The sequence below is a fragment of the Nipponia nippon genome, unplaced genomic scaffold (assembly GCF_047370975.1).
Source record: "Nipponia nippon isolate SJK-2023a ecotype South Korea unplaced genomic scaffold, ASM4737097v1 scaffold_27, whole genome shotgun sequence".
NCBI classification, from domain to species: Eukaryota; Metazoa; Chordata; class Aves; order Pelecaniformes; family Threskiornithidae; genus Nipponia; species Nipponia nippon.
This window is the reverse complement of record NW_028262344.1, coordinates 4442916-4460513: the sequence shown is the minus strand read 5'-3', so window position 1 is coordinate 4460513 and position 17598 is coordinate 4442916. Positions and strand designations below refer to the sequence as shown.

Genomic DNA, 17598 nt, shown 5'->3' with positions numbered 1-17598 from the left:
AACTTTTGCGTTCTTGCACCAAAAATCCTCAGTAAAGAGGAACTCGGTGAGCTGCCCTACTTCTCCTCGTATAAAATATTAAACCAAATCCTTCGGCGCTTGGTTCCTGCTCTTGGTTTGTGCCCGGCACTGCTTTGACAGAGCTGGTGCTGGAGCTGTTGCGCTCTGAGGACGGAAACGTGTTCAGCCAAGTGTCCGCAGAGGAGAGGATTGCTCTGTCGCCGTTTCTGCATCGCTTGGCTCATCGTGCATCACCAACCCACGGAGCTGGAAATCCCGGAATAAGAAATGCCCAGAAATCTGTATGTGGGGCCCAGCGTGCGGCTCGACCCTCCGGTGTCCAGCCTGCACGCCGAGGCCAGCTCTGCCTCGGCCAGCCTCGCTCGAGCGGCACCTCCTGGTGACACCACCACCTCTCCTCGGGTCCTGGCCCCCTCTCGCTGCCGTCGGGGGTCTGAGCCCGCATGAGGGGAACGGCTCTGGTACCGGTGACGGCGCAGCCATGCAGTGCGGCTCCTAGGAGTGGAAAACAGATCGGCTGCTTCTTGACGGTGCATTGTTAAAGGTTTCACCTCCCCCAAAATGACACATTGCGAGCAAAAATAGAACAAGACAGAACACACAGACCCACCCACACCATCCCCACCACCCGGCAGCCAAGTGCACGCGGTGCCAAACCCTTGGTTTTAAAAGCTGATGCTTTTTCACCCTCCCTCTCCTCAGCCCTGCCACCACCTGCCCTGCCCCAGCAGGCGGTTCGGTGTCCTGGTGAGCTGACCATCGCACCGGGAGCCGCTGTGCTATCGCCAGGCTGCCGGGAGGATCGCCATCCAACCCACGCCGCGCTCTGGATCCGGCTTTGGTCTTCGCCTGGTGGGTCTGAGGATGGGGATATCTCCTGGTGATGGTGTTCATGCAGGAAATTCTCTCGCCCGCTGCACGGTGGTGCTGTTGAAGCGATGCGAGGGACAGGTTTGGCTGGGAGAGCCACCTCCAGCGTGGCGGCATGGCTCGCTGTGAGCTGGGGCCGTCTCCTTCGGATGGCAAGGGAAGCTGCCTCCCAACCAGGGAGCTGGGTCCAATTTCTTGAGTGCCGCCGGCGTGAAGGGTGGCGTGTGCTAAGCACAGTTGGACCAGGCAAGGATCTGCCTGGAAAACCTCCAGGAAAGGAAGAGTTGCTCCAGGAGATGGTAGAGCTGTCAGCCGTTTGTCAGAGGCGCCTAACGAGGCTGAGGCCTGCCTTCGTCACCCCGAATCCTTATTTGCTTAAGAGTAGGCAGTTAAACTTGCAGGGGAATTTGCCGAGGCCTTTGTGAGTTCCCCCTGTGATCCAGTTTGGGGGCACAAAGCCATTAGTTTCACATCCGAGGATTTTGAACGTCAGGAGCAGAGCTGGAGCAGAGATCGGTGGTGGTGACTTGCAGGAAGGGCTGGAGGGGTTCGGGCTGGCTGTTAGGGAGGAGAGGAGCAGAGAAGCACTGGTGCCGATCCCCGTGCCCGCGGGACAAGCAGCCACGGCTGGAAGGAGGTTTAGGCACAAGGGAAAATTCTCCCCGATGAAGCTGGCTGAGCACGGGGATGGTTTGGCTGGGGCATATGTCGCCCGGCCAGGCTGGGAGGGCTGTGAGGATGAGGCAGCGTGGACAGAGCTCGTCCCAGCAAGCTGCACGTGGAGGCAGAGACGGCCGTGAAACGTCCCTCCATCACCCAGCGCGCTGCTCTAGTTACGGCACGGCGGGAGCGAGGACAGAGCCGTCCCGCGGGGGACTGTCGAGGCTTGGAGGAAGACTGGTTTCACTTGTTCAGTAGCGATGCCAAGCAAAGAGAAGTTCGACAGAGTCATTGCAGAGCGAGTCCTGCCTCAGTTTCCCTGTGGCAGTAACCCAATTAACACTGACATCTCCTGGGGCTGCCGTGAAGCCACTCGTGTCCTCCCGGGACAATGAAATCATGCTCAGAGAGCTCTTGGGGGGCTAAAACATCCAGGATGCGCCTGGCCAGGGTCTGCTCAGCCCCAGCACTTTCCTTCCGAGGAAGAGACACAACAAGGAGGGACCTGGTGGCTTTGTGGCGGCGAGCGGCTGCGCCGGCATTGTATTTATCCGTGCTGTGGCCGTGAGGCATTTGCAGCTGGCGTCTTACCCACTCTTGCCTTTGCGCTGATGGGTTTTTTCCCACCTTTGATGCTCTGCATCTGCTCTAACAAGCCTTGGCCCGAGCACGGGCTCGCTGCCTCCCCCTTTAGCCTTCGAGCTTTTCCTGGGAAAGGCCCGGGGGGGGGAAACAGCCTGGAAGTAAATACCCATTTGCTGGTTCTTGTCTGGTTCTTTGCTCGCTCTCAGGGAGCTGGCGACGCTTGGGATGGTGACTCCCAGCCGATGTGCCTTCCCTCTGGTGTCTTGCTGGCAGGTTTGGAAGGAGCATGGTGAGCTCTGCCTCGCAGCTCAGGTCTGTGCTGATTAGAAGGAAAGACTCTCTTAGGAGGAAAAAACTCAGCTGGTTTTAAACCCCAGTCAGGTTTGTCCTTTGGTTCACTGTGCGGCCACGTACACGCTTGCTCCAGCCCGAGGGAGTCGGGGCGGAGGGCGGGAGCCTCGCAGGGCTGCGCCATGCCCGGGCAGACCCCGCCACGTGGGGACGCGTCCTGCGAGGGCACTTAACCAGCCGAGCTGCCCCGGGCAGCACACGGATCCTCACCCGGGAGAGAAACATCCCTCCCCTCTGCGGGGGCTTGCACAGGGTGGTCTCTGGGACGATCGTGCCCCGAGAGCGGGGCCAGGTGCCGCCGCTGCGCTGGCTCTAGGTGAGGACCTGGGGACACGTGAGACGATGCTTGGGGACGTGCCACCTCCTTTCAACGCCTTTACTTCCCCGTGGGGTGAGAGCGGGGCCCCTCAGACCCCGGTCGCCTGCACCGTTCCCCCTCTCGCCCTCCAGCCTGTTCGACTCCTACAATCCGGGGGCGGTTGGGAAACCGACAGCTGGAGCCAACCCGCGCCAGCGCCGGTTCGGCGCTGCCATGCCAACCCCGTTTCCATGACAATGGGCACCCAATGGGTGACCGCCAGGCAAGGCCAAGATGCCTGAAAAAAGTGATGCGGTGACCCCGAAATTGCCGGCCTGAGGCTGGGAGCCTGCGGCCGCTGCCTCCCCAGTGCTGCCCGCGCTGCCCAGAGAGCTGGATGAAATCCACCCCGGGGCAGGGGTGGGTGTAACAGGGCAGGTAAAACCCTGTGAAACCACCAAGGAAAAAAAAAAAGGGTGTGTGTCTGTACACCCAGCCCCTTTGACAGCACCCTCCAACCGTCTTAGAGCCTAATTTAATTAAAATCGATGGATCTTACATAATCCTCAGGGTGCCGTGCTGCTGGAAGCCACCCCCGCCCGGTGCTGGCGCGGGCCCCTGGGTGTGGGGGTGTCGGGAAGACAGCGGGGCGCAGGGAGACGCGGTCCCTGGGGCCGGCTGCCCCCCGGGGCCGCTCGTCACCGGCCCCCCCTTACGTAAGCCGCTGCAGCCCCATGTTTATACAGCTCCAGATTGAGGACTAGGTGCGTATCAAAACATTTTAAAATAACTCTGCCTTTTGTTAGCACCGCAGCTATCTTTAGAAAAGATTTTATTTTATTCGAAAGCCCTCTCCGGGAGGTTTCAATGGAATAGATCCTCAGCCCGCCAGCAGTTTGAAAGGACATGGGTGTGATGGAGATCTTTCTTGGCTAGAAACACGGTATTGATTATTGCGTATCGATCTGATAAATCCCATCCTGCCCTCACAACCGCCTCCTCATCCTTCTCCTGAGATTTCTGCAGCTGGAAGTGGCTGTGTTTTCCTCAAAGTGTTGCTCGTGATCCACTTGCCCCCTTCCAGTGCCACGCCGGGCTGGCTCTTCAGGCATCCCGCTCCCCGGCTCCGTCACCTCTGTGTCAGCAGCTGCCTGGGTTACAACAGCTGATGGTTTTCCCAAGCACGCTAAAATTGGGAGGAGAAGAACCAGCTCTGGTTTTTCGTGGTGAACCGAGGTCGCAGTTGTCCTGTTCGCAGCCTGTTCCATTGCGACACAGTGGGGAGAGGGGCGCGCGAGTCTCCTGCAGCGGGCAGGGTGGCTGGGGTGTCTTTGTGTCGGGGCTGCCGACCTGACCCTTCTCCCTTCCTAGATAGGGCCAGCAGCGAGGGAGAGACTGGGCATCAGCCTGAAGCGTTAGGGATGCTCGCAGGAAGGCCCAGCAGAGGCTCTGCCTTCCCTTTCTGCTTCTTGTACCCTGCTCTCAGGTTTCCTGCTCTCTCCAGGCTCTGATCTGTCCGACACTTAGCACGTCGCCTCTTTCTTCCCCCCACAGGAGACAGGAGCAGTTCCAGACAAACCCCGACAGCTACAATGGAGCTGTGCGAGAGAATTATGCCTGGTCCCAAGACTACAGCGACCTGGAGATTAAAGTGCCTGTGCCCAAGCACATCGTAAAAGGCAAACAGGTAAAGTGGTGTTCATGGTGTGCCTTTCAGCCTTTCCCTTGGGGTGCCCAGCTTTCCCGAGAAGCTGTGTTTGGAGCAGGAAGGTTCCTTGTGCTTCGTACGCAAGGAGCAGGATGCGGTTGTGCCTTTTTCGCTGGTGGTGGGTGTGTGGCTGGTGGGGACCGACGGTCCCAGCCTGGCCGCGTTCCCGTCGTGACTGCAGTGTCCTGTTGCTCCAGCCGCAGTGGGGTTCCCTGGCACCGCGTGGCACTTTCTGCGCTTTTTCTCTCCTCTTCCACTGACTGCAAACTCGCACGTGGGTTTCTGAGCCTGGCTGGGGATGGACGCTCCTTCCCCAGTTGCTCGCTCTGTCTCAGAGTGTCTCCTGCCTCTCGCTTGCAAGCAGGAGCTGCTGGAATGGCTCCTCTTGGGCACTGGAATGGCACTTGGGAACCGGAGCAGGCACAGCCTGGGTGAGACTTGACCTGCTCTGGTGGAAAGGAAGGCTGAGCGGCCGGACCCTCTCCCTGGCTGCCTGCGTGGGCAGGGAGGTCTCACCTCCCTCCGTGGCTCAGGCAGGAACTTCCCTTCTCTGCTCGTGGCCACGAGCGATCACCTTGTTTTTCCTTCACCACTTCTCTTCCCTCCCGGCAAGGGACTTGAGAGGAGCGTGCCCACGGCTGGCATTAGTTGGACCCAGAGGTCTGAACTCTCCTGTCTTTCCCGAGTGCTGCCCTCCCCATGGCTGATTCTGTATTTTTCCATTTGGGAAGTCCGCACTCCCCCACCTCCCATTCTCCTCTGCTTCCAGGGCGGCTGAAATGAGCACGCTTGGGTTTGTTCGCCGGCTCCAGCCTACACAGCTCCTGATCATGCCAAAAGAGTGTAATTGGCAGCAGCAACCCGGACCGGAGGGGTGAGGGAGCAAACGGCTGCCATGGGGACAGCAGGGGGACCAGGAGACGCATCTCTCCCAGTGGGTCTCTAAAACAAACCCAGGCTGTTTCTTGGAAGGATTCGGGGGCATCCAGACGGATGTTCCATCCCTCGGCATCATATTGCGATCACGATGCCTCTCCCTGCCCAGGGAAAGGCCCTTTGTGCCAGGAGAATTGTGTCCTTGCCAAAAAACAACGCATCAGGCTTTGTCTGCCCCGTCCTTTGCCACCCAGAGGCGTGGGGGCCTTGCAGGTGCTCGGAGGAGCTGGGACGGGACCTTTTCTTCACTCGAGGCTGTGCCATCCCTGTGGAAGAGCCCCTGCATGTCAGCGGGGGTGATAATCGGGGCAGTTCCCTCCCACGCCGTTGCCTGTGGCGCAGCTCTGCCTGCCCTGGCCCTGGTTTCTGCCTGCGCTGCCTTCTCCGGGCAATCGATTGTTCAGACATCGGACTTTCCTTATCCTTACGAGGCATCTCCGGGTATTTGGTTCATACATCCCTCTTGGGGCTCCTCTTGGCAGCCGACTTTTCATTTTAAAGTGATTCTTTAAATCTCTTCCAGCCTCGGGGGAATGGAAGCAGATAGGCTGGGTCACGGGCCTGAGCAGGATTGTTCAGAGCCATTTTAAAGCTCGATGGACTTCGGACGTGTTGTTGATGGGTTCCTGCAAAAGAACAGCATTCCCCTACATTCGCCACACAGCTTCATCTTTTTAAAAAATTATCAGGTTTTTGGCTTCTGCCTGCCAAGGCGAGATTAAAAATCTCCCCCGTTTGGTCCCTGGGCTCAGAGCGCGCCCAGCTCTAATGCTGCTCAAAATCTTCCTTATGACACTTTTTTGGATTCAGGCTGTTGCTATGGCACATTTTCGCTCAGACGAGCTTAAGGTTTCCTTGTGCGGAGCTCCAAAAAAGTGTCCATGGAGCAGGAATGGGCGAGGGGGTAGGTGGGAGCATCTTCCCCTGTGCTCTCCACCTCTCTGATCTACTTACAGGCACAACAGGGGCCCATGGATCCGAGCGCTTCCCGAGCACTTAAATAGAGATAATGACAACAAGCCTCTCTTTTTGCCTGGCTCGGAGGAGACGAGCTAGATTCCTTCATAGGTTTGTGTTTGCTTGTTTGATTTGCGTGGGCGGGTGTGGGCGTTTTAGTGTGCACAGAAATTACTGTGGTGGAAAGCCACGGCAGAGAGCTGAGATCTGGGTTTCCTCGCGAGTGCCAGGAAAGCCAGGCATTTTGGGGGGCAGAGGTGCTCGCGGGGAGCACGTGGTGGGGGACGAGCAGCCTTGGAGCCTCGGGGTGGCCCTGCTCATGGCTGCGCTGCCGGGACAGACAGCGTGTTTCCCACGGGATTGCCCTTGGCTTCCCCACAGCCGCTGCCTGGGGTCAGGTGTGGGCTGTCCGTGCCCGGTTCTGGCAAAGCCTGGTTTTGCCGGCGGTGCGTGCCCTGAGCCCAGTGCGGCAGGACAGTTCAGGTGGCGGAGGGAGAAAGGGCAGCCCCTCGGAGAGCCCGGCCACCCTCTCAGTGGAGTGGGGATGCCAAGCGGAGGCAATTTTTCCACCAAGGCACCCGAGAAGCAGCCGCTGCCCACGTGTGCCAAACCCTGCGTTCACCGGGCACCACCACGTGCGCACGTGAGTCCTCTCGGACATTTCTCTCTGCACAAGGCCTCTCCGGCGGCGCGTGCTTTGCTCCTGTCCCCTGTCACCGCTCGGGTGGGCTGGCGTGCCAAGAGGGGCCTTTTTGCTGGCTGCAGGTAGGAGCGGGTGTTGCGATCGCTTCTTGTGCTGGCCGGCTGCGCGGCAAAGTGGCTGGATGAAGGCTGCCCGCTTTGGATCTCTTCTTCCATTTGGGTTTTTCCACTCCCTCTCCTAACGCCTTGCTGGTCCCAGAGCCACCTTGAGGACGTCCCTCAGCCCCACCAGCTGTCTTGTGCAGCCACCTCGGAATACAACCCCTCTCACATTTGATTTCTCCTGTCCCCATGGATCCCACAGCCACGATGCTGCGTCTGTGCCTTCCGTATCTCCAGCCTCCCTGGCCCTCACACCCAAAGAACCCCCCCCGAGAAGGCGACTTGCGGGTCACCTTGCTTTTTTCCCCTTGACCCTTTCTGGGCAGGCCCTGTCCCGTGCCGAGAGCCCAGCGTCAGCAGCCCCGTCCCTGCGCCCTGGGAGCAGAGCAGTCGGTGGTGGCGGGGAGCAGAGCCTCGTCCCCACACCTCGTCCCTGCGGTGGGACCTCAGCCCTGGGCTGGAGGAAGCTGCTCTGTGCTGCAGCCTCTCCGGAGATGTTTCCCATCCAGGAGGAGCTGCTATCGGAGAGGCTGTCCACAGCCACGTGCTGGGGGAAAGCCAAGCGTCCTCTCCCGTCTGGCAGAGCTGGAGCTCGCATCCCTTCCCCGATCCCCTGCGACCGCGGTCCTGCTCCCAGCCATCGGGTTGGAGCTCAGTCCCCGTGTCGCCCTGCGCTGTGTGTGCTGGGCCTGCTCTGCTCCTGTCGAAGCCCTGGCAGCTCCCCGCTGCACGCAGCTGGTTTGGGGGCTTTATCTGGGTGGCATCAATCAGGTGTAGCCGTGGTGCCCTCCCCGGCTGGAGCAGCTTTGCCTGTCTCTTGCCTGCGTGGAGCTAGTGAGCCGCTGGAAATCTCCTAGGTAATGGATAATGTAATAACATTTCAAATGAGATCTGCAGAGCGGGAGGAAGATCTGGGGGAACTCTGGGAGAGAATGCAGGCAAATCTCACCGCAGTCTCCTCCTCTCGAGCCAGAGACGGGGCAGTGCCGGGGGCCACAAACCTGCCCCTTCCCGGACAGGTCCTCCCTTAGTCCCCTGGCCCGGCCCAGTCCGGGCTCTCTGCTGGCGGCAGCTCGGGGCCGAAGGGGAAAGGAGAGAGCATATGGTCTCTCCGGAGACCGAGGGTACTGCGTGCCGCGCAGCAAAGTCGCAGTCTGCCTCTGTCTCCCCAGGGGAGAGCCATGTCACCTCCACGGCAGGTCGGAGCAGGGTTCCCCATATGGCTGCTGCGGGCGGGAGCTGGCCCCGTTCCTGGGGACAGAGCTGCCTCGTCCCCGCGCCCCCGCGGCGGGGAGAAGGGGAGCCGTGCCGCAGCGTCCCTCCCGCACGCGGCCCCTCCTCGCACGCCCGATGGGAGGCCTGGGCTGAGCCCAGCACTGGCTCTGGCGGCAGAAACGGAGCCAAGGAGCATGCTTTCGGTGCGGTGCAGCAGAAGGGGGGATGAGCCGCTGCAGCCCTTCCCGGTGTAGAAATCCCCAAATTGCTCCCGCTCGGTAGGGAAGCGCTCAGCCCCCAGGAAGACACACAGCCATGCCCAGCTCATCACGGTGACGGCCAGGCACCCGCTGTGCTCTGAACAGCTCGGTCGCAGCAAGTGGGCATCCAGCCTTTGAGCACTGTATGGAGGAGGCCTGTAGCATTGCTGGTTTTCTCTGTGGGGAAACTGAGGCACGCGGCAGTCGCGGTGGCAGAACCAGCTGCCTCGAATCCTTCTAGGGCTCTGTCTGCTGGGCCCTGCTGCCTTTCCTTCCCCGGAGAGGTTTCTTTCTCCTCTGAGCTGTTGCTATTTGCTCTGAAATGACAGCGGGATTCCCACCCTCCTGCTACATGCAGGTCTGAAAGCTCTTCTCTCTTTCTCATCCCCAGCGAGTGCACTTGACCCCGCACCCCAACTAGCACAGCAAGAGGGCGAGCAGGAACCTTCCTGATTATTTTCTCTCTCTCTTGTTTCCAGGTGTCTGTGGATATCAGCAGCGGCGCGATTCGCGTAGCGGTGCTGGAGGGGAGCAGCCAGCGTGTCCTCATGGAAGGGAAACTCACGCACAAGATCAACACAGAGAGTTCCCTCTGGAGCCTGGAGCCGGGGAAGTGCGTTTTGGTAAGGGTGGTCCATGCCAGCCGTGTCTCTGCACGCTGGCTTGCAGCTCCGCTGGGCTCGACCGGGAAAACTGGGGCAGTTGGAAGTTTGAGCCAGATCTGGATGTGTCTGTCTTTCCCCATCTAACGTCCGTCTCGCTTTGCCCTTGCCTGTGTGCCGTGCCCTGCCTCCAGCTCCTGAGCTGCCCCTGTGGGCGAGCGGCAGCAGCGTGGCGGGGTGCTGGCAGAGCAACACAGCCATCGGGCCGGGCGCGGAGGGTCCCGAAGCTCCAGCCTGCGGTGGGGGGAGTATGTCTGTGACCTAGAGGTGGTCGCTCTCCCCTGATCCTGGCATGCAGGGTCTGCCAGTGGAGAGGCTGTGGCACTGCATCGCGGTGCCGGTGCTGTGCACCCATCCTTGCCAGCTTTGCCCTCTGGCTCTCCTGGCCCCAGTCCTGCCCCAGCATCCCGGCAGATGCCTGTTCCCTGCCGTTCATTTCTGTCCTGCCTCGGGTTTCTTACTTATCTTGTTTGAAGTAGTCATTGTGGCTACTTCTGCGTTTGCCCTCAGCAGGCACCGTGGCTTGCTGCGTGCCTGCCACCCCGGCGTCACAAATCTTCCCTGTCGAGGTGGTTCGAGGGCTGTTGCCGCCCAGCAGCGCATTCCGGTGGGTTCCCAGCCTCATGGCTGGTTTCTGGTGTGCTCCAGATGGCCAGGCTGAGGGTGCGAGTTCTGCTGTGCCAGGGCTGTGCCCACAGCTGAAGCTGTCCTGGGGGTTGCATTGCTGCCTGTCAGCCTGGGGCCTCGAGTGTCAAACAGTTGCCAAACTGCTGTGCAAGTTTTGGGGCCAGGATTGTGCTGGGAGTGGGGTTTTGCCACCTGTGGCCATCTTCGCCCTCTCCTTTTCCACCCGGAGGCTTTCCCAGATGTGCTTCAGGAGCTCTCGAGGCTGTCGTCAGCCCCAGGAGGGGATGCTGGCTGCCTGGGTCAGGCAGGTGAGGCGGATCCTGACCCTGGGCAGGCAGCACTGTCCCTGCAAGGGAGGGAGCGGGCTTCAAGCCTTCCGCCCCGTGTCACGAGGGTGGCAGCGCACCGGCACCCAAAGCCAAGCCCCCGCAGCGGGAAATGGAGTGGGAATGTGCTGCCGGAGGCAGAAGTGCTGAGGGTGGTGCGTGGGGAGGCTGCGCGGGCACCGCCTGGCCGCTGCAGATCCGTATGGACGTACCCCAGGGTGACGGACCTGGTGCCAAAAGAGTGAGGTCCCTGCCAGAGAGAGGAGCTGCTCCGACTCTGTTAGGCCGTTGAAAGGATGTGAAAAAGGAGGCGGTGACATCATTAACCTGCATTTTTTAAATGTTCTTAAGCTTCTTGAAAATCAGCTGATCTGGGAAGAGAAGCGATCTTGGGAAGGAATAAACCCATTCAAGAGGAGGTGGTCCGACGGGTGGCTGCTCTGCGGTGCGGATGGGAGTCCCTGGTGGGTGTTCCCAGGATCAGCAAGGGAGGCAATGTTTGTTAAATACCGGGCGCCGGAGGAGGATGGGAACGGCGCGCGGGTGGAGCGAGACTCGGGGCCTTCTGGAGCGGCCGCGGGCAGCACGGGGAGCGGTCCCATTACCTCCAACCCTAGAGCTGGGTCTTGCCTCAAATTAGCACGAGCACAGGGTTGTGAGGATCTCCAGCTGGCTGCCAACATATTGATGGTGGGATGAAATTTCGCTTGAAGAATTGTAAGGTAACTGGAGCAGAGTGAGTAATTCTCGCCCGAGAGCATCTCCTTTTCCCGTGCGCAGAGTAGCCAAAAGTGGTTTGCGACTCCTCCCGATTCATTCATCAGGAGACACCCAGCGTGTGTTAGTGAACTGCTTCGTTTGGCGCCTGGGAGGGGACTGGGTGGGAGCCGTTGGGGTTTGGTTGGAGGGCTGACGGGGCGTACGGGCCCTCTCTGTACCTGAGCTTGTGCATCCACATGTTGCGTGGCTCCCTGTGAACTCCGAATGTGGCGGTCGGGAACGTCTTTGTCCTGCAAGATGCTGCAAGGTGCCACCTGGCTTCCCTCCCCGGGACGCAGGGGACGGCATTCCCCGGCAGCGTGGGGATGCAGCCGAAACCAAACTCACCTGGTGCCAGCGCCGGAGTTATCCGAGGAGCTCCTGACCGCCTCGGTTACGGCTTGGGGCACCTCAGCGGCTCTGTCTGGAGAAAAACCTGTGTATGCTTGTGTTCTCGTGCTCTGTGAGTGAGGCAATCCCTGCGGGCAGAGCGTGGATCCGGGCGCCGAGGAAGGGAAATTTCTCCTGCTTGATATTGTCCATCTGGGAGAGTCCCAGTTCCATGCAGAGAGGCCGATGAGTCCCGTGCGCTCTTGCAGGACACATCAAGCATCATCAAGATCCCTGTGCTCTCCGGGCTGCTGTTACAGCCGCCTTTCACCCCCTTGGCTTCCCCTGCCCCCTGCTCAGCTCCCTTCTGGGACGGCCATTCCCGGGCCCTCATTAGCCGGCCTCCCTTCTCCCCCCGGCTCTTACTGTAAGAAGGTTAATTTGCCTTATAACCCCCGCCGGCGCTGCCTTCCCCATCCTGTCGGGTGTTCTTATCAATTTATCCTCTTCGCCGCATGTCTGCCCGCTCTCCAGCAGCCCCAGCGCTCCCCTCTTCCCGGTGCTCAGAGACCGCTCGGCTCTGCCTTTGCCCTCCTGCTCCGCGAGGTTCTCCCTGCCGGAGCCTGGGCTGAGCACCAGCGTCTTTCCCATCTTGTCCCGGTTTGTGCGACAGCCTGGCCGTGGCAGAAACCCAGCGGGCGTCATTTCGAAGCGGAGCGCTGTGCCGATGCCCGTGATGCGTGGCGGGGGCCCTGCCCGCACCTCCTCCCGCTCGGGGTCCTGTCCCGGGCTCCTGCCCCTGCCTGTGGCGCCACACCGAAGCCCCGGTCCCAGGTATAATCCCTGTGCTCTCCCTTCTCTGTCACACCCGCTCGCTTGTCAAAAGTGAGATTAAAATAGCTTCGCACGAGCTGTTTTTAGAAATCTCCGCTGGGTGTTGTGCACAACACATTTTGGGATTATTTTCCTTGTTGAGGATTTTTTCCCCCTGTTCCCTCTCTTTTTCTCATCCTCTCCAGCATTTGTTATCCATGCTTGGGCTTTTGTCACCAAGTCCTGCCTTGAACAGCTATTACAGTCTTCGGCTTGTCATCTCGTGAGCCACGAGGCCAAGTTAATAACAATCTGCGGTGCTCTCCCTCCGCCCTGCCCTGCACACACTGCTGGAAACATCGCCTGCTGCCTCCTCCATACCCCCTAAACATCTCCCGCTGCCGTTTGGGGCGACGGCTGCTGCTGTTCCCGAAGGAAAGCAGGTGGTGAGAGGTTGTTTTTCCAAGACCTACTTATATCCCTTGGCGGCATCTCTCCAGCTCTGACAAGGTATTTAGGATCGGGGAAGAAACCTCGTGCTATGACGAAGCCCAGCACCGGCCACAACAGGCGGTGACCTTCCCGGCAGGGCGTGGAGATGTGACATGGCACCATGCCCATGCCGATGATGCCTGTCACCCTCTTCGCGTGCCGTGCTGGAGGATCCCTCCTGGCTGCAGACGTGCCTGCCGAGTGTCCCGTCACTCCCACGTGCCCATCTCCACCTGCAGTGATCCTCCTTGCGATCCGGCCCCTGTGCTTTGCTGAGGGCAAAAGGGATCAGCCCCTTCCCCTCCTGGCTGACAGCTCGCGTCTCGGCCACCGCCTTTGGGAACGTGGGCGCTGCAGCCCGAGGACGCTGCCGGCTTCGGATACAGCAGCAGGGGCGTCCCCCCTGCAAGCCTTCCTCTCCTCAGGCCGCCGTTGCAGAGGCTGTTCCTGCCTCCCTGTGCACCCCAAAAGACTCAGCTGGGCTTTTACCCCTTCCGCTGCGGGTGAAGGATCTCCCTACAGCCCAGGAGGCCCTTTGGGACGCGCCAGCCTAAAAAGCAGAGACAAAGTCTGACCGAGAGCCCAGGCATGCTGCCGGGACCCGATCCTTCCTCTGCCAAGTGGCCACCAGCGTTTCTAGGACCCCGGAGGGTCGGCCTGAGCTGTCGGCTGGGAAACTTGTAGCAGCAGTTTCAAGCGCGGGCAAAGCTTTTGCCTTGTCTTGAAGTGAGAAACATCATTGAGTCGAGATTTGTCCTTGGGAAAAAAGCCCTGCTGCCTCCTGGAGCCCCCCGGGGTTGCCGGAGCGCTCCCCGGGGGAGCGTGCAGCCTCGCGCGGTGCTGCCGGTCGAGTGCTGGAGCCTTTCTCTGTGGGTGGGTGAGGCCTGGCACTCGCAGGGCGTCACCCTGCCTGGGCTGAGCCCAGGGATCTGCCACGGTCTCTCGGCCCTCCCTTACCTCAACCTTCTTGCACCCAAGCACTCGGTGAGGCTCCCACCCACGTCTCCATCACCACAAGCTCTTGTAGCCTACGTGTCCAGCTGAGCGCTGGGCTGAATCGATGGAGACCGTCGGCAGAAATGTGTCCGAGAAATCATCCTGAGCCCACGCTTCCCCTCCTGGACGTTGGACCTGTCCGCAGTGAGTGCTCCAGCACCGCTTTGAACCACGAAACCCAAACTCAAGGTGACAGAGCGAGCTTTGCCCTGGCCCGTGGCTTGGAGGCTCACGTCGGAAAGTGGGGCTCCTACCTCGGAGCCCCCTGGAATAAAGGGGGATGAGCAAATTCCCCCGTGCGCACAAGGCGGGCTGCAGAGGTTAATTAATTATTGTTTGCAAAGCACTCAGCGCTGTAGCGATGCACGCCGCAGAAAAGCTGGCGAGGAAATGAATAATTCTGTCTTCCCAGCAGGGTGGGAAACAGTATGCGGTAAATAAAGCCGGGGCCGTGCATGGGGCGGGGAGGAGGAAAGGATCCCCGGGCTGGCACTCACGGCGGCAGCTCCACGGTCTTTTGCCGGGGGTGGTCTGCGGGCGAGGGGGATTCGGGTCTCATGGGTGTTTCCCACCTGGTCCGTGGCTCCGTGGGGCTTCCCTGGGGTCTGCTGGTGGTGGGGGACAGTGGTGGCGTGCCAGGGGAGGAAGGGGGTTTGGTAGGGAAGGGAAAGGGGATGGGTTTTCCTTCGCCTGCTGCTCTGGGATGGAGGCAGGGTGATGCCTGACGAGCCACGAAGTCCTCCGGCGTCCGTTCGTCCCTCTGCTGCCAGCCTGACTCTGGTGGGGACGTACCAAGTGCGGCCTTGCTGTGCACGGTCAGCAGCGATGCTGCGAGAGCATGGCTCGCACCGAAGCCGTCACCGGGGAAGCTCACACTTCACCAGCAGCACCGTGGGGGCATTCCTCTTGTTTCAAACCTGGAGGAGCAGCAGCAAGCCTGGAGAGTGCTCCTGCCGCAGCTTGGGCTGGCCAGGCCTGCTGACCCATGGCGCGTCTTGCCCGCCGAGGGGACAACGTTCCCGGGAAGCTTGCCGTTCCCCTGCCTGCCCACCCAGGGTTGGGAAGCCCACGAGGAAACCCTCAGCGGCTCTTCCTTCCCTCGAAAGTGGAACTGTGCAATTAAGAGGAGAACAAGCACGCCTGTCTAGCTGGAAAAACTAACGCCTTCCCCAAGCTGGAATATTTTACCGGCTCTGCTCTCCCAGAAGGATTAAGCCCCAGCCACCCCCTCCCTTATTAATTGGTTCCTTTTCTTTGCACCACAGAGACACCCAGCTCCGTAACTTTAATGGCTGCCCGTGTTTTCCCCTCCAGAGCTGTTGAGCTTCCAGGGAGGTTTGAGTAAATTGTATTGTCTGCCTTTATTGATGATTTTGCAGAGAGGCCGACGGACACCATAAATCTTCCTTGCTGCTGGGATTATTGCTAAAATAATACAGGAAAAAGAAGCCCACCCCTCCTGGCAAAAAACGCAGCGCGTCGGGCTTCCCGGCGCGGGATGCCCCACAGTCACGCCAGCGCTCGCTGGCACCCGGCACCGCCCCTCCGGCCGTCTGGCTCCGTGCAAGGCGCTGCCCGCGCTGGTGCGTCGGGGAGGCTCGCGGCTACGGCCGGCGGGTTTTGCCAGGGAGGGTGTCTGCTGGAGGCGAGGGGATGTCCCTCTCCTCAGGCCATCCCTCTCGGGCTGGCCGACGAGCCACGGCGCCACGGGAGGCAGGTGCTGGCAGCGAGCAGGGGTGGCATGGAGCGGCGGGTGACATTTTCACCTCCTTCGCCGCCCACACTGCTGCCTGCGGAGCGAGCCCTGGGGGAGCCGAGGCGAGGGCTTCTTCTGGGTTAGCGAAACGCGAAATCGCAGCCCTGCGATGCTGGGAGCCCCTGGCCCCCACGCTCTGCTGGGCAAGGCCTCTTCATCTGACAGGTCCCCCGGCTCTCGGCTCCTGGGTGGCTGCGGACAAGCTGGCCCGCTTCTCCAGGCCCCGTTGCTGCCGCCGCATCGGCCACGTGGTCCCAGGCTGGCATTACCCGTGGGCAGGCCCCCGCAGAGTACGCCTGTCCCAGCCTGGAGCCATGGCATGGGATGAGATTTTGGCCGTGCCATCCATCCCAGAGGCTTGAGCTGGGGCCAGGGTGGGGTGGTGCAAAGCCCTCGGAGTGCCAAGGGAGGGAAGGATGAGCCTTTCTCCCCCTCTGCCAGCCGTGGGGGAGGACCTGGGACTCGATCGGTGGCGAGCGGGACCTCCACTCATGGGCAAGCCCCAGCCACGCTGCAGAGCGATGCATGGGCACAGCCGAGCTCAGCGCATCGCTGCCACGGAGGTGTGGGGCGGGCGGGGGGTAATGCATCCCAGGGGCGGGACGGGGGCTCCCCTCCCCGCTCTCTGCTGAGCCGCACTTTGTCCCCAGATCAACCTGAACAAAGGGGACGAGTACTGGTGGAACGCCATCCTGGAGGGCGAGGAGCAGATCGACATCGACAAGATCAACAAGGAGCGCTCCATGGCCACGGTGGATGAGGAGGAGCACGCCGTGCTGGACCGCCTCACCTTCGACTACCACCAGAAGCTGCAGGGCAAGCCCCAGAGCCACGAGCTGGTAAGTGCCCGCCGCGCCGCCAGCCCAGCCCTGCCCTGCCACGCGCCCTCCGGCTCCTGCGTGGGTCCCGTCTCCGGTATAAAGGGTGCGGCGTGGGGCCCGCTCCGTCGCAGAGCTCCTCCTCACACAGCGTCCCCCCACATCTCCGTTTCGGGGGTGTGAGGTTCTGCTAGTCCCTGTCATTTGCACGCTCCCGTCTTCCCCTTCCCGGCACCTTGGCAAACGCCCATGAACCCAGACCCCCCTGCACCGGCGATGGGCCCCGCATCCCTGTGCCTCCTCCAGAGCCAGCCCTGCCGTCTCCCCGCTGCCTCTGCTCCGGGATGAACCCACGTGGGTCTGGTTCAGCCCCACCAAGGGGCCGCCTTTCACTGCCCGTCGGTCGGGTGCTGCTTTCACCCAGGGCAGAGGGGTGCTGCTGCTGAGCCCCAACCCCCTTTGATGCGTCAGGTGGCCACACAGCCCTTGGCGCCTGCGGGATGAGCCCGTACTCTCGGTGGGGATGGGGGGGGTACGGGCGAAGGTGTGGGGTCATCCCCGTCCTGAGGGAGCCCTGTGGCCCTGTGGCCTCTTTGCAGAAGGTGCACGAGATGCTGAAGAAGGGCTGGGACACCGAGGGCTCCCCTTTCCGTGGGCAGAAGTTCGACCCCTCCATGTTCAACATCTCCCCCGGCGCCGTGCAGTTTTGACGGCAGCCAAAAATGGCCGAGAAATGAAGCGGGGAGAGGAGAAACCCACCCAAGTGCCCGCCCGGCACCCTTGCACCCAACACTGGCACCGGTAACCCGCTCACCAATGATGTATGCTGCCGGCACCCTTGCACTGCCTTTGCCACCCTGCACCGGCACTGGCACCGGCATTGGGCTCGGCGGTTTGATGTACGTGCGGGGAAACCTGGCGAATGCAGATTTACGTCCCGTCACCAAGGCAACCCGAGCGGCTGGGACCCTTCTCCTCTCCTCGCCTCACGCTGGCGACGGCTCTGTTGTTTTTCAGGAATAGACAGAGCTGGTTGGGTGACATAATTATTATTTCTGGTGGCTGAGGATGCTTCTTTTTGGGCTTCTGGGGGTGCAGCTCCCTCCCTGCCCTGGCGCAGAGCAGCTTTGCCCCTCACAGGCAGAGCTGTGCTCTCCGCAGCTCCGGGTATGGGCAGCGGGGATGGCGGGGGCACACGGGGAGAGAGCCTGCCCCTGCCTGCGCCCTGCCTGCTGCCCTGCCTGCCTGGCACCCCCAGCTCCCCTCGCCGGGCCCTGCTCCGGGGTCTCCCACGGGTGCTGCGCTGCCTCTGCCCGGCCGAGGGCCCCGTCCAGCACCGCGGGGGGGTTCCTCC

The 17598-nt window shown here is 61.2% G+C and overlaps 1 protein-coding gene across 5 annotated transcripts in view; it reads left to right on the top strand.

The window, feature by feature from the left end:
• The window catches only part of NUDCD3 (NudC domain containing 3), a 31551-nt gene extending 14258 nt beyond the window's left edge, over positions 1 to 17293 (top strand). The window contains exons 3-8 of one of the 5 annotated variants that reach the window (XR_015705936.1): positions 4340 to 4472; positions 9145 to 9288; positions 10632 to 10744; positions 11904 to 12203; positions 12389 to 13859; positions 16077 to 16216. Coding sequence is in view for 3 of the 5 variants with exons in the window: in XM_087762874.1 (XP_087619000.1) it covers positions 4340 to 4472; positions 9145 to 9288; positions 10632 to 10744; positions 11904 to 12258 (745 nt within the window). In the remaining 2 variants the exon portion in view is untranslated. Of the gene's footprint in view, positions 1 to 4339; positions 4473 to 9144; positions 9289 to 10631; positions 11003 to 11903; positions 12360 to 12388; positions 13860 to 16076; positions 16266 to 16843 lie in introns of those variants that run through there. The other 4 variants (XR_015705937.1, XM_087762876.1, XM_087762875.1 and 1 more) reach the window with 4 other exon arrangements.
• The last annotated feature ends 305 nt before the right edge of the window (positions 17294 to 17598 follow it).